General features: G+C 36.7%; 1 protein-coding gene across 20 annotated transcripts in view; it reads left to right on the top strand.

Annotated features, from left to right (window-relative positions):
* Positions 1-16,108, top strand: part of SNX14 (sorting nexin 14) — a 93,688-nt gene that overhangs the window by 57,041 nt on the left and 20,539 nt on the right. For 19 of the 20 annotated variants that reach the window (XM_021937565.2, XM_021937559.2, XM_021937566.2 and 16 more), the window contains 5 exons: positions 238-370; positions 6,467-6,668; positions 10,010-10,093; positions 11,283-11,383; positions 13,488-13,599. In XM_021937565.2, the coding sequence (XP_021793257.1) occupies positions 238-370; positions 6,467-6,668; positions 10,010-10,093; positions 11,283-11,383; positions 13,488-13,599 (632 nt within the window). The remainder of the gene's footprint in view (positions 1-237; positions 371-6,466; positions 6,669-10,009; positions 10,094-11,282; positions 11,384-13,487; positions 13,600-16,108) is intronic. The other variant, XM_021937563.2, reaches the window with a different exon arrangement.

Here is a 16,108-nt window from a genome sequence, read left to right as displayed (position 1 = left end):
TAAATAAATATTGTCCTGTTTATTCATCCACCAAATTTAAACTTTAAATACTATGTCATTTTTGGCTTCTGAGATGTTACTTAATCCATGGATGAAAACTCCAAAAGTTATGTTAGCTATACCTTTAGTTTATCATTTTCAAAACTGTTTTTCTTTTTTTCTAAATAATGGTTTTCAATAAACCAGACTGTTGTGATAATTTGCTATGTACTTGATACATGTTTGTTTAATATTCAGGAACACACAGAAAAGGGGAGAATCATTTGGAATCAGCAGAATAGGTAGCAAAATTAAAGGAGTATTCAAAAGTACCACAATGGAGGGAGCTATGTTGCCTAATTATGGTGTAGCTGAAGGTGAAGATGATTTTGTAAGTAAAATGTATCAATTTGATTTATTTATAACTTCACACTTACTATAACATAAAAATTAGAGATACTCATTATTTTCCTTTTTTTTTTTTTTTTGGAGAATCTGTATTCTCATACTTTCCCTTTATCTTCTTACTTCAGACTTCCTTTGTATTTCTCATTCTTTAATTAGTTGTGATAGTTTCATGACGTGAATCTAATTTTTAAAATTCCTAGGAACTATGTTATTGCTTATTAAGGCAGAATGGTTCCTGTTAAGCTGAGACACTTCTAATATTCAAACAGTTTACCATCTTTTGGTTAAGCTTCAAATTCTGATGTTACCTTTTTCCTACCATGTGCTCCAGGTATACAGAGCTGCTAATAGATGCTCTAGCTCCTTGCTTACTTAAACTGCGGTCTGTTGACAAGCAGCATTGGCATTACCTGGGAGCTTGTATAAATACAGAATCTTAGGCACTCTCCTAGACTTACTGAATCAATTTGCATTTTAACAAGATTTCCGGTTGACTTATATGCACATTTTACTTACCATGCTATTTGATTTCTCTGTGTCTTTGTCCTGCTTGAAATGCCCTTCATTTGTTTATTGACCTGGAAAATTCATGTGCATCCTTCAAAATGCAGCTGTTCCCCATAAACCTTTACCCAAATCCCCAAGTTGAACTGAACATTTCCTCCTTTTGTGTCCCTGTTATATCATATGTTAAAACTTATACCATAATGTATTTGAAGTTATATGTTTATGATTGTCTTTTGTATCACATAGTGCCATAAAGGCAAGTATTGTCTCATTTGTACTTTTTATTTTTATTGAATAGAGATCTTGGATTCTCATTTTGTCTTTTAATGACCCTGGGCACTGGGGATGAAAACAAGATTAAAATGTAGACCTTGACTTTAAGAAATTCACTTAACTTGGGTGTAAAAGGGATGTTTAGTACTGATTGGATTGATGATGACCAAGAAGGAGGAAAGGTGGGGAGACAGCAGTAAACCCTTTTCTTTTACCCCTTCCTTTTGACCTTTGTCCCATTGCCTTGATGTAAGGGTCACTGATTCTTCATAATAATTTAAATGGAATAAAATGTTATTTAAACCTTTTTTGTTAATTCAAATAAAGCAGTTTTTTTATGCCTTTATTTTTTCCCTATAAGTGTGGGTATTATTATTATTTTTTTGAGATAGAGGCTTGCTCTGTCACCCAAGCTGGAGTGCAATGGCACGATCTCAGCTCACTGCAACCTCCGCCTCCCGGGCTCCTGCCTCAGCCTCCCGAGTAGCTGGGATTACAGGCGCCCACCACCATGCCCAGCTAATTTTTGTATTTTTTTTGGTAAAGATGGGGTTTCACCATGTTGACCAGGCTGGCCTCGAACTCCTGACCTCGTGATCCACCCACCTGTAGTCCCAAAGTGCTGGGACTACAGGCATGAGCCACCGCACCCGGCCTTGGTGTGGGTAGTATTTTTATGCTAGGTGTGGTGGCTCACATTTGTAATCTCAGTACTTTGGGAAGCTGAGGTGGGAGGATTGCTTGAGCCAAGGAGTTCAAGACCAGCCTAGGCAACATGGCGAGACCCTGTCTTTACAAAAAATTAAAAAATTAGCTGGGTGTGATGGTGCACAACTGTAGTTGTTGCTACTTGGAAGGATCACTTGAGCTCAGGGGGTTAAGGCTGCAGTGAACCATGTTTGTGTCACTGTACTCCAGCCTGGGTAACAGAGTAAGAGACTGTCTCAAAAAAAAAGTGTGGATAAAAGAAAGTAGATCAGAGAAAATCTTTTTCAAAATAATGTTTGTTTTCTAATTTTAAGCATATTTTCAGTTTTTAAATAATATAGAACAGTGGAAAAAAATTAAATGCCATGTACATGCATAATCGTACCACCCAGTAACCACTTCTATTAATAGTTTGGTGATTTTCTTTAAAAACAAACAAACAAAAAAACTTTCCCTTTTCACCCCGGTAGACTAGACTACATTTTATATATATAGTTTGCTATCTTTTCTCTCTATTCAGTATTATAACAAAAGTATTTAACCGTGTTATTACGAACTTTTAAAACATAATTTTTTGTGGAGGAAGATGTGTTTTTTATTTTTTGCCTTCCCAACTGCTTGATACACAAGCTGTACTTTAGCTTCAGGAATAGGAGGCTATCTTTAAAAAGCTGAGAGAATTTGCTTTGTTTTGTAGTGACCCAAGAAGAAGGAAATTCTTGATTGGGATTAAAGATAGTAGTAACAGAAAGTTGGAGAAGCAGGCAAACTAATGTTTAATACTATCAAAGGAAAACTCAGGGACAGTGAGGTGCTAACGCAGACTAAGATGACGCCATTTAGGATTTAGAAGACACTATGTTAGTTCTAACTTGTGGGACCTTGGGGAATCCTCTTTGTCTTGTTTGGAAGTTGAGGGAAAAGAAAAGTTTCCAGTTTCATTGCCGGGTGATCCTAAATTGGTTTGTGATCCTAAGTTGGACATTTAGGATGACTAATTGGAGACTTAGGAGACATTATCTCAAACTCCTGACCTCAGGTGATCCACCTACCTTGGCCTCCCAAAGTGCTGGGATTACAGGCGTGAGCCAACATGCCCAGCCTGACATTATCTTTCAGAACCCTCGTTGTGATCATTTGGCGGTAGTGCCTGCTTGCTGTGTGGTCTTGGGCACATTCGTTAATTTTATTATGATTTGTTTCATCACCTTGAAATGGAGGTAATTTTATCTTTCATAGGGATGTTATAAGGAGTATTAAGCAAGTAATATATACGAAGCACTGAGAACAGTGCCTTGCACATAGTGAGTCCTGTAAGCACATCAATTCTCATAGCTGTGTGATCTCAAGTTAGGGATTAAATTAGCATCCGTCCATATGCTGGCCTGGGAACCAAAGCCTAGTATATAAGATTGGGTCAGGGCTGGCTATGGTGGCTCATACCTGTAATCCCAGCACTTTGGGAGACTGAGGCTGGAGGATCACTTGAGTTTAGGAATTCGAGACCAGCCTGGGCAACATGGTGAAATCCTGTCTCTACAAAAATAGAAAAATTAGCTGGATGTGGTCTACTCAGGAGGCTGAGGGAGGATCACTTGAGCCCGGGAGGAGGAGTTTGCAGTGAGCCTGGCAACAAAGTGAGACCCTGTCTCAAAAAAAAAAATTGGGTTGAAAAATTGGGTTGGTGTATCAGAAAATGTATTTCTGTCCAAGTTCAGAACTGGCTTACAAATATACTTATGGAATATAATATGCCTGTTGGTAACTTGGCAGATATCTCTGTACAGGAAAAGAATAGTCAGAAATATTAACATTTCTTGAGGAAATTTTATTTCCATCTTCCAAATCCCCATCCTCTTGGTAGAGATAACAGGTATTTGGAAACGAAAAAGTATTTAAAGTACTTGATTTTCCTTTATTAACATTTTGATTACAATATTTACTTATTTTCTTTTTTTTTTTTTTTTGAGACGAAGTCTTGCTCTGTCGCCCAGGCTGGAGTGCAGTGGCCGGATCTCAGCTCACTGCAAGCTCCGCCTCCCGGGTTCATGCCATTCTCCTGCCTCAGCCTCCCGAGTAGCTGAGACTACAGGCGCCCGCCACCTCGCCCGGCTAGGTTTTTGTATTTTTTAGTAGAGACGGGGTTTCACCAGGTTAGCCAAGATGGTCTCGATCTCCTGACCTCGTGATCCGCCCGTCTCAGCCTCCCAAAGTGCTGGGATTACAGGCTTGAGCCACCGCGCCCGGCCACTTATTTTCAAATAGCATTAAAGGATGCCCTGAAAATTCTTAGAGAAATATTTCCCTAGAGATTTTTCTTTAGGCTTTGATAAAAATACCATTTAAGTAGTAACAGTAATAAATTGCAAAACTTTGTCCCTTTACATTGCTAAAAATTTTGTTCTCCCATTTTGTTTCTTAGATTAATTCTGAGGAGCTTCTTTTAATTTAAGAATGCCTCCCCCACTTTTTTTTTGGCTTTTAGTCAGCATTTTCAACAAATTCTCTGTTATTGTATGATTCACTTTCCCCTCTCCTCAGAAGCTAGATCCATTAACAAAAATATACTTGTATTAACCATGGAAAATGCTACCTTGAACCTCAGGTTTTAAGCATTGGGTGTTTCCCTCACACATCTCTGTGTTTCTTCCAAGATTGTAAGAAGGTAACCTTGCCTTTTAAAAGGCAAAACCCAACATCTGTCATCTGTTTTTATAGTTTTGTTTTTTAAGGTCTTGAAGTTGTTTTCAACAGAGCATTAAGAAGTCTTCCTAAGATCAGTGAGAGTCTTATTAGAGATTTTGGAAAGCCAGTTTAGGATGAGAACAGAAAAAAGCAAAGCGGGAGCCAGGCATGGTGGCTCACGCCTGTAATCCCAACACTTTGGGAGGCTGAGGCGGGTGGATTATGAGGTCAGGAGATTGAGACCATCCTGGCTAACATGATGAAACCGCGTCTCTACTAAAAATACAAAAAATTAGCTGAGCGTGGTGGCGGGCGCCTCTAGTCTCAGCTACTCGGGAGGCTGAGGCAGGAGAATGGCATGAATCTGGGAGGGAGAGCTTGCAGTGAGCAGAGATTGCACCACTGCACTCCAGCCTGGGCGACAGAGCGAGACTCTGTCTCAGAAAAAAAAAAAAAGAAAAAGCAAAGGGGGTTTGTCGGGGAGGAAAGGAATTTCCTTAGAAGAGAGGTAAGTACCCGGGGTAAGAGGAAAGAACTGAGAGTGAGGGTAAGGCTAGAATTCTGGAAATAAATTCCTCTGTACTACTGATTTGCTCTGACTAGGCTATTCAGAATTCTTTTAAGTGCTACAGACTTTGACTCATTGCCTTTAAAAAGGTGTGTTCCGGATGAATCCATTTCATTTATAATATTTTGCCCTTTCTAACATGAATAAGAGATGTCTAGGTGAGTCAGTGTTTATAATATGCCAGATTCAAATAATCTCTTCCAATTTAAAAAATGGAGACAGTTATTTCCTTCTTCCTATGTATCTATTTCTAGAACATGTGGTTTTGTTTTTAAAAATAATTGTTATTTTATTTTTTCAGTATTTAAAAATATTTAGCATTTTAAACATTTATGTTGTTAAAGTTTAAGAAGTGATGAAATAAAAAAAACTCTTAATTCTGTAGAGGTGGGTTTCTTCCAGATGTTTTTTTCCAATTTTTTGTTACTTATGTTACAGTTTTTACTTGGGTCTTTTTTATGGTTAAAAAATTTTTGGAGTAAATATTTTTATTAAAATAAATTTCCAAAAATGGAATTACTTGTTTGAAATCATTTTATGACTCTTTATAGATACATATTGCCAAAACACTTTCCAGAAGGGTTGTGCTGGTATACCTTGTAACCGGTAGTGTGCCACAGATCTAGTTTATCTGTGCAGTCTCCATGAATGACTGCTATCATTTATAAAATTTTACTTCTCGAGATGAGAAAAATACCAGAACTTTACTTTTTATTTCTTATCACAAAGGTTGAACAGTTTCTATATTTGTGTATTTTACATATTTTTCCCTAATCTCTGAGGTGTATATTCTTTATCTTCTATTATATTTTCTTTCTTTCTTTTTTTTTGAGACATGGTCTCACTCTGTCACCCAGGATGGAGTACAGTAGCACGAACCTGGCTCACTGCAATCTCAGCCTCCTGGACTCAAGCAATGCTCCCACCTCAGTTTCCTGAGTAGCTGAGACTACAGAGGCGGGCCACCATGCCCAACTAATGTTTTAAAAATATTCTGTAGTGATGAGGTCTCACTGTGTTTCCCAGGCTAGTCTCAAACTCCTAGGCCCAAGCAATCCTTCCACCTCAGCCTCTGTGAAAGTGTTGGGCTTATGGGTGCTGTCCCCAGCCTATTATATTTTCATATACAGATGATGTAAGAAAACTTGGAGTTGATGCTAGTAACTTGTTTTTAGCTTTTTACCTATACTTTTTCAGTAGAAAATTTAATATCACCTAGCTTTTAGAGTCTTAAAAATTATCAGTTGATATGGGCATATTACTTTATACTTGTATCTCATATGCTGTAGTTCTAAAGGTATTGGGAATATTAAATTCATCCTGGTAATTTTTTTCCAGATTGAAGAAGGTATTGTTGTAATGGAAGATGATTCTCCAGTGGAGGCTGTGAGCACACCTAATACTCCCCGAAACCTTGCTGCATGGAAAATTAGCATTCCATATGTAGACTTTTTTGAGGATCCCTCCTCTGAAAGGAAGGAGAAAAAAGAAAGAATTCCTGTGTTTTGTATTGATGTTGAAAGAAATGATAGAAGAGCAGGTAGGAAGCTTTCTGAGCACCTTTCTTAAAAGATACCCGTGAATGAGTCTGTTGTTAGCAAGTGTGATAAACATTTTGCCACTTCTAGCTAGCAAATATGGCTGCATATCCAGAAAAGAAGTGTCCAGAACAGAAAATTGAAAGAAAGCTTAGGATGTCCTAAGTTATCTTCATAGCAGTTAACTAACTCGTTCAATCAGCACTTATTGAGTGATGCCTGCTAGACACCTGACAGTCCATCAGGCATTCAATGTAATGTTCTTTTAATGGTTTTGTTGCCGTCATTAGCGATTGTACTTAATTATCATTAATCCATATAGCAATATATCAGGTATTATTCTAGTTTAATTAAGACAGCGTTTTCTCTCACCCATTTTGTGGGCTAATTAGAATTGATGAAAATATGGCCAAACATGGTGGCTCACGCCTTTAATTGCAGTACTTTGGGAGGCCAAGGTGGGTGGATTACCTGAGGTCAGGAGTTTTGAGACCCACCTGGCCCACATGGCGAAACCCTGTATCTACTAAAAATACAAAAATTAGCCATGCGTGGTGGTGCGTGCCTGTAGTCCCAGCTACTCTGGAGGCTGAGGCATGAAGATTGCTTCAACCTGGGAGGCGGAGGTTGCAGTGAGCCGAGATTATGTGACTGCACTCTAGCCTGGGAGACAGAGTGAAACCCTGTTCCCAAAAAAAAAAAGGACTGATGAAAATATGGTTAAAACTACAGATTTTCTTCATGTTTTGCTATACTTTTTCTTTCGGTTATTTCAGGTATAAACTGTAATAGAGACCGGGGTTAACAGCATCTGTAGCAGGATAAACAGTCACCACTTTAAAGTCCTACTTGTAACATGATAAAAAGAAATCCAATTAAAAAATAAAACAGTGACCACTTTGCACTTTTTCTAAGAAGTGGGGCAGTGAATATAACGAAAACACCACATTTTGAGAATGATGAGCAGAAAATAAAGTTGAGCTCAGGAAGAGGGAGTTATGAGGAAAGAAGGAAAAAAAGTGGCAATGTTAGAAAATGGTTTTGAGAGGATAAGTGGTAGGGTGAAGATCAGTGCTAATTATTTTTATTTTTCAAAAAGTATTAGGTTTTCTGATTTTCCTCAGAAGTTGATCCTGTTTCAAGAACATGAGACATAGGAATTGGGAGGGAAGAATGCCCAGAGTAGCTAGTTACAATTTTTCCTATCATAACTAAATATCAGGCAGAATATCAGGCCAGGTCTTACACCATACTGCCTGATTTTGCTGGAGTTACTGTTCAGTCTTACTAGTTGCTGTTCTTTCAGCATTCTGACAGGTGGACAGCTAAACTGTTGTTAATTCTGACAGGTGGACAGCTAAACTGTTGTTAAACTGAGTCAGATTTCCATTTCAAACTTAGTTTTGTTTGGAATATACTTTTGTTTTTGCTTTAGGACAACTATTTTTAATTTTTATGCTTTATCTTAAAAGGTTAATTAATTTAACATAAATTATAAATTCATGGCTCAGTAATTCGAAAATAAAAACCAAAAAATCTTAAAACTTGTATTTTATTTTATTTTTTAATTTAATTTAATTTTTTTTCTTTTTGAGAGGGGGTCTTGCTTTGTTGCCCAAGCTGGTGTGCAGTGACATGACTGTGGCTCACTACAGCCTCGACTTCCCAGGTTCAAGCAATCCTCCCACCTCAGCCTCCTGAGTAGCTGGGACTATAGGTGCATGTCACCATGCCCAGCTAATTTTAAAACTTTTTCGTAGAGAAAGGGTCTCACTATGTTGCTGAGTCTGGTCTTGAACTCCTGGGCTCAAAGTGGTCTTCCCGCCTTGGCCTCCCAAAGTACTGGGATTACAGGTGTGAGCCACTGTGCTGGGCCAAAAGCTTGTATTTTAAAGATAATTTTTTTGTCACCAGTGCTGCAGACTTCTACTGTCAATGAAATGTGCTCTTAGAAACCATGATCTATCAGGGAGAAAAAAGTATATCAATTAGTGTATTGATTTTATGTGGGTAACAAAATAACAATTTCAGCATTAAAAACCTAGCCTAAATATACTATGGATCTTTTAAGACCAGCGTTGAAGAAGAAAAGTAGGATTTGCTTTATATGTTGTGATCAGGTTGATTTTTTTCTAAATAGACGTGTTGTTTTGGATGGTTGTGGTATTGCTTCACTCGATCTACTGCATTCTGAAACCTATGGTAGAATGATGTTAGATGTTAACAATAACAGTTAACATTTATGAGGTATTTACTCTGTGCTGTGCTGTGCTATGCACCGTACAGAAGTGCTTTGTGTGGATTATTTTAGGTGATAGACACAATTATTGTTATTCTACATCTACACACTGCAAGGTACACAGTGGTGTTATTTGTTCAAGGCCACATAGTAAATGGGGGCAAGGTGAACTGGGATTAGAATAGGCAGTCTGATTCCAGATTTACTCTTTAAACCATTACTATGTGCTGCCCAATTTAGTAGCCACTAGCTGCATGTGGTAATTAAACTCAAATTAAATTGTATTAAAATTTCAGTTCTTTAGTTGCATTAGCCACCTTTCAAGTACTCAGTGGCAACATGTGGCTAGTAGCTAGTATATTAATGCAGATCCATGGAGCATCTTCCCAACTGCAGATAGTTCTATTGGATAGTACTGCTTTATACTATATTAAATTAGGACAATATGGTAAATGTTTGAGAAACCCCAAATCAATAAAAAACTCTTATGAAATACATCTTTTGGTGACAGTTTAAAAATAATCATAATCGCATGATATTTTAAAGTTTCTGTCAGCTCTGATTCTGTTATAGAAAAAGTATATTTGAGATAACTTCATAGATGAAATTTATCAGTCACTTGTAGGTAACTAAAATATGGGATAAAATGTGTTAATAATGTTATGCCAAAAATAACAAATTACGACTGTGGAATAATGTCCAGCTTTGTATTCTTTTTTTTTTTTTTTTTTTTTGAGACAGAGTCTCGCTCTGTTGCCCAGGCTGGAGTGTAACAGCGCGATCTCAGCTCACTGCAACCTCTGCCTCTTGGGTTCAAGCGATTCTCGTGTCTCAACCTCCTGAATAACTGGGACTACAGACGCCTGCCACCACGCCTGGCTAATTTTTGTATTTTTAGTAGAGATGGGGTTTCACCATGTTGGCCAGACTGGCCTCGAACTCTGGACCTCAAATGATCCACTCACCTTGGCCTCCCAAAGTGCTGGGATTATAGGCATGAGGCACCGTGTCCAGCCAGCTTTGTATTCTTAATGTATTAAATACAACATTCTTCTAGGGTTTTGAAATTATTTGTTACTCAGTGTGTGTGTACTCAATTTACAGTTGGACACGAACCTGAACATTGGTCTGTCTATAGAAGATACCTTGAATTCTATGTACTTGAATCAAAACTAACAGAATTTCATGGTATGTTATTCTTTTTGGATAAAACATTACATTTCAGCATTAGCATTCTTTAAAGCAGTGATACCAGATTAATTTTTTTATTTTAAGTAATTGAAATACAAGAAATACAACATTGACGCTTGTGTACACTTTTATTGATAACGGAAATGTACTGTTTATCTTCTTATTTTTATTTATCTGTATATTTAAAGTTCTTGCAATGCACATTTATGCTTTTTTTTAAGTAAAATCAAAATTTTAAAATAGCTATTTTAAAACTATATTTTAGAAAGGGCTCTCTATTTACTCTTTTTTTTTCTTCCTGTCTCATCAATGTATTCTCATGCCTCAGACTTCTGAGTAGCTGGGATTACAGGCATGTGCCACCACGCCCAGCTAATTTTGTATTTTTAGTAGAGATAGGGTTTCACCATGTTGGTGGCCTTTTTTTTTTGTGTTCTAAATCTTTTTATTTTGAGATGAGCTCTGTAGCTCTGTCACCCAGGTCTGGAGCGCAGTGGTGCGCTCTCAACTCACAAGCGTAACGAACATCCGCCTCCTCAGGTGTCCAGTGCATTCCCCGTGCCTCAGCATCCCAAGTAGCTAGGAAGATTACGGGTACATTGTCCCACTCCACGCCTGTGCCTAGATTTTGAGTTTGTATTTTTAATCAGAGATGGGGTTTTACCACGTTGGTCTCAAACTATCTGACCTGCAAGTGATCATCGCTCACTCTTGGCCTCCCAAAACTGCTGGTTTTGATTACAGGCTGTGAGACCACAATGTATCTCCATGCCTATCATTTTTGATTTTAAGCCATTTATATAGCATTGACATGCTATCTTTTTTCCCTATGAGAAATTAGTTATTTCTTTAGTAAGGTTTTGTCTAATAGAATCTCACCAATTTCAAAACAATCTCATAATAATTTTTTGAAGCTGTTTTACTAGGATAGAAAGCTAAAAAATCTACGTCAAACAGTGATTGTTACAAGAGTGATATTTTTGTTTATCAGTAGACTCAAGTTCTTTGATCTGGACTTCTGACTTGAAGCTCTCTGGTTTTGTGAAGATTATTCAAAGAATAATGTCACATCTCTACAAGGCAGTATTGCTAATCTGAATGTGCCATAGTAAATTTTAAATCCTAATTTAAGGTTTTAAAAATAGTAGCAGAACACAGTAATAACTATAATATATGCTAATTTCAGGTACATTTCCTGATGCCCAGCTTCCTTCTAAGAGGATCATTGGCCCCAAAAATTATGAATTCTTGAAGTCTAAGCGGGAAGAGTTTCAAGAATATCTACAGGTATAGCATCAACTGTATTAATTCCAAACGTTGCTAATCATAGCATTCTCTAATTTGTCTCTTTTTCTCTTGTACATATGTGCTTCGGTTTATAAATACCTGTCCATGTGGATTTTAATTTAAAAAACATTTTTCCATGTGAATTTTAGAACGAATTTTTGTCAAAAGTATATTCCTTCCCCCCTCTCCAAATTGAATGAAATACAAGATATTTTCTTAGGGTGAGGAAAATCTTTACTTAATTTTAGGCTAGTTAAAACTTTGTATAGGACATTAAAAAACGAAACTTTTGGTGTAAAAGATTAGATGCATTTGAAGAATATTGGATAGTATTCTTAGACTATTTGTTACTGTTCTGTTTTCTGTTTGATTTTTGTGTTTAGCTTTTTCTGAACGTTGGAGTCTTCTGTGTTATTCCTTAGTCCCTTTTCTTTTGGGTTCATAGATGTTTTTCCAATTTCCTGGGATCAACTCTACCATTTGCTACGTGGAATTGAATTCCATTTTTCTCAGTGTGTGCACGTTACATTATGTTAAATGTATGGGTATATTATTTAAATACATGGTACAGTCATCATAAAAGTTACTTGAGACATCAGGCTCTCCAGGATTAATAACCATCTTTCTTCTAGTGCTTACAAGGGAGGATACTTTTATTTATTTAAAAAATATTTTATTTGGGCATGGAATTTTATATTTTAAAAAAATTGTCGATTCAGTTAAATTTGGATGCTTCCTAGCTGAAAAGAAATACTTTAAAATTAAAAATACTCAGCATTGTCAAGGAGTATTTACACTTTATTTCCTCTCTCTGAACTGTTGAATGCTTTCAACTCCAAGTTGAAAAAAAAAAAAATATATATATATACACATATATATATATATATATATATATATTCTACATAAATTTTTGGTGATGTGAATATTGAAATATGAAATAATTAGCTACTGCAAGGATGTGTTTGGATAAAACATAAAGCCATGTTTTTGTTGATACTGTTAACTCTTTATTTGAACCAGCTAATTATTTCTACAAACTAGAGTACCTCACTCTAGAAGAAATATTTTCTCATAATATGGATTTAAATTAGAGATAGCTGTACTGGTTTTTTAATGTAGATTTCTGCTTATAAAGTTTTGTAACTGTCTCATAGTTAGGAAACTATTAGGTAATTCTGGGTTAATTTTGGCTTTTAAAAGTCTTTTTTTTTTTTTTTTTTTGAGACGGGGTTTTGCTCTTGTCATCCAGGCTGGAGTGCAACAGTGCGATCTCAGCTCATTGCAACCTCCGCCTCCTGAGTTCAACCGATTATCCTGCCTTGGCCTCCCAAGTAGCTGGCATTACAGGCCCCCACCGCCACTCCTGGCTACTTTTTGTGTTTTTAGTACAGACGGGATTTCGCCGTGTTGGCTAGGCTGGTCTCGAACTCCTGACCTCAGGTGATCCACCTGTCTCAGACTCCCAAAGTGCTGGGATTACAGGAGTGAGCCACTGTGCCCGGCCCGTGTTATCTTATTAGAAAATAGTGTTGCAGGAAGAACAGACAACAGATTTTTCAAGTTATTTCACATTTCCACATCTAGTTTTCTGCAAAACCCTTTATGCCGACTTCTAAAAATTTATCGAGACAATTGTATCATACTATCATATTTTTCTATAGTTTAGAAACTGGGAAATAATAGTAGCTGATGTTTAGTTTTACTTCCTGTGTGTCAGATACTGTGCTAAATGCTTTATATAACAATACAATAAAGTCAGTAGTGTCATTATTTCCGTTTTATAAGTTAGGAAACTGACTCTTGGGCACTTTAGGAACTTTTCTAGTGTCACTTAGGTGTTTTCCAAGTGTTTAGGATTTAGGTATTTTCCAAGAATCTAGCATGTGGAAGAGCCAGAATTCGAACCCATTCATATTTGACTATAAAGGCCAAGGTCTTACCTACTATCCTATACTCTTCCCTCTAAAAATGCAGTTGCTTTGTTATTATTTTAAATATAAAGTAGCTTTTGGGGATTTAAAATTTTAAAAAAATTAAAATACAGTTTTGATTACTCTTCTAGATTTCTAAACTGTTTTTTCCCTTTTTGTTTTGTTCATTCAAGAAACTTCTGCAGCATCCAGAACTAAGTAATAGTCAACTTCTGGCAGACTTTCTTTCCCCTAATGGTGGGGAAACACAATTTCTTGATAAGATACTACCAGATGTAAATCTTGGTAAGTCAATTTAAGGAATCATTATAAGAGAATAAGCTGAAAAGAATCAGCATTTTCAGATTAATTTAGAAAAATATTTATATACTATAGCCTCTGGTAAACTCCGAGGGCCCTTATTTCTGCATTTAGAGAGAAATTGTCAGATGCTGACCTTAATCTGTCCATTTGGAGTTCTAATTATTTAAGCAGTCACTTCTACCCATTTGTCCTCATCACAGAAAATTATATTAGTCAATGTATTTATAAATTTTTTTTCTTAAATTTAAATATAAGAAAAGTAGAGATGGTATTTTTAGCATAGGTGAATCAGTGTTTTCATCGTACAGTATATGAATAGCTGTGGTATTTGAAATTTCTCATTAAATATCTCAAAAAGACTAGATCTGTTCACATTTAACTTGGTTTAAGACTGTTGCATTTTTCCACATCTTTAAGTTATATCATGCTCTTCCTTTTTTGTATTATAAAGCATTATAAATATTCCTTAAAACCTAATTTTTGGGTCACTTGTAGTAGTGATTTAGGTAAGTAAACTTTGTATAAACTGACTTTTAGTTAACTTGAATTAATCTTAATGTCATTCTGAGCAAATTTCATTTCATGGTACTTCTGTACATGAATTTTATTTAAAGTTTAAATGTTGGCTATAAAACTGGCATGGAATGTACACATGAGATTGTGGTAACATTTCTGCTTTGAATATCGTTGTTAATTTGTTTTGAAGTTTTCATTAGTAACTTAGAAAAATAATTTAGGTTTTTGATCTTTAATTTCAAAGTAACTTTATAATTAGTAAAACCATTTTGCAGTTAGTAATTGCCTTATTTCTACTAGTACTATTGTAAAGGAAATTAAGATGTGTCAGAAAGCTTATATTTGCTCTATTTTTTAAAATACTGATTTTTATAATGACAGATATAGAATCTGTAGTCAAAGCACAGTCTGCTAGGTTACTGAAGACATTATTATATTTTTACTATTAGAGATGGAAGTTAGTGTTTCCTGAAGATAATGTTTCAAAAAGTGTTTTTGTGTTGTAATACTCGAGCACTTAATTTCAGCTATCACTTTTGGATGAATTATTTATTATAGTTTGTCTAAATAGCAACGAGTTCAACAGAAATCCAGATAGATCATCTTCTCTAACCACTAATATAGTACATACGTTATAAGCACATGTATAAAAAATAGAAATATAAAAAAAGGATTCAATTAAATGTAGTCTGAAATTTTCCAAAGAATCATCTCATAAACCCCTGGCATGCCTCCATTCTGTTTTAAAAACTCTTCCTTAATTACTATTCCACCTGCTGGTTATCAGTGATTGGATTTTTTTTTTTTTTTTTTTTCTGTGGTGGAGTCTTGCTCTGTCACCCAGGCTGGAGTGCAGTGGTGTGATTTTGGCTCACTGCAGCCTCCACCTCTCAGGTTCAAGCGATTCTCCTGCCTCAGCCTCCCAAGTAGCTGAGATTACAGGTGCCCACTACCACACCCAGCTAATTTTTTGTAGTTTTAATAGAGACGGAGTTTCACCACATTGGCCAGACTGGTCTCGAACCCCTGACCTCAGGTGATCCATCTGCCTTGGCCTCCCAAAGTGCTGAGATTACAGGCGTGAGTGAGCCACCATGCCCGGCCAGTGATCTCGTTGTTAACAGAGACATCTTCTCACTCCTCAGTCTTCTTGACCTCCTTTGCAGCATTCTTTCCTTTAGAAATTCTTTGCCTTTGGCGTTCATTATTGCATATTATTCTCTTAACTGTTTCAGTCCCATCACTACATTTCCGTTCTACACAATCCTCCCTTATCTCTATACACGTAAATATAGGTGTTTTCCAAGCTCTGTCCTCAACTTTCCTCTTGCCAGTCTCCACAGAACCTATTATTTTAATTTTTACCTATATGTAAATGTTTATTTTTCTTTCTTTCTTTTTTTTTTTTTTGAGACAGAGTCTTGAAATGTCATCCAGGCTGCAGTGCAGCGGCGCCATCTTGGCTCACTGCAACCTCTGCCTCCTGGGTTCAAGCAATTCTTCTGCCTCAGCCTCCCTAGTAGCTGGGACTACAGGCGCACACCACCACGCCCAGCTAATTTTTATATTTTTAGTAGAGACGGGGTTTCGCCATGTTGGCCAGAATGGTCTTGATCTCTTGATCTCGTGATCTGCCCACCTAAATGTAGTCTGACCTTTAGTTATACCTTTCTGATACCCAGTTGAATGTCACCATCTGATCTATCATCTTTTCAGAACCAATGTGTAATTTTGTTAATGATGCTACAGTCATTTCAGTCATGCTTGAATTTTTACCATTACCTCTTGGATTTTCTCTCCCATGCTCTCACTACACATCTTTTTTTTTTGGAGATGGAGTCTCTGTCTGTCACCCAGGTTGGAGTGTGGTGGTGTGATCTCAGCTCACGCAACTTCTGCCTCCTGGGCTCAGGCATTCCTCCCACCTCAGTCTCCTGAGAACTACAGGTGCGCACCACCATACCCAGATAATTTT

Source organism: Papio anubis, chromosome 6 (assembly GCF_008728515.1).
Source record: "Papio anubis isolate 15944 chromosome 6, Panubis1.0, whole genome shotgun sequence".
In the NCBI taxonomy this organism is placed as follows: domain Eukaryota; kingdom Metazoa; phylum Chordata; class Mammalia; order Primates; family Cercopithecidae; genus Papio; species Papio anubis.
Note: the sequence above shows the minus strand (reverse complement) of the source record. Positions and strands in the feature narration are given on the sequence as shown.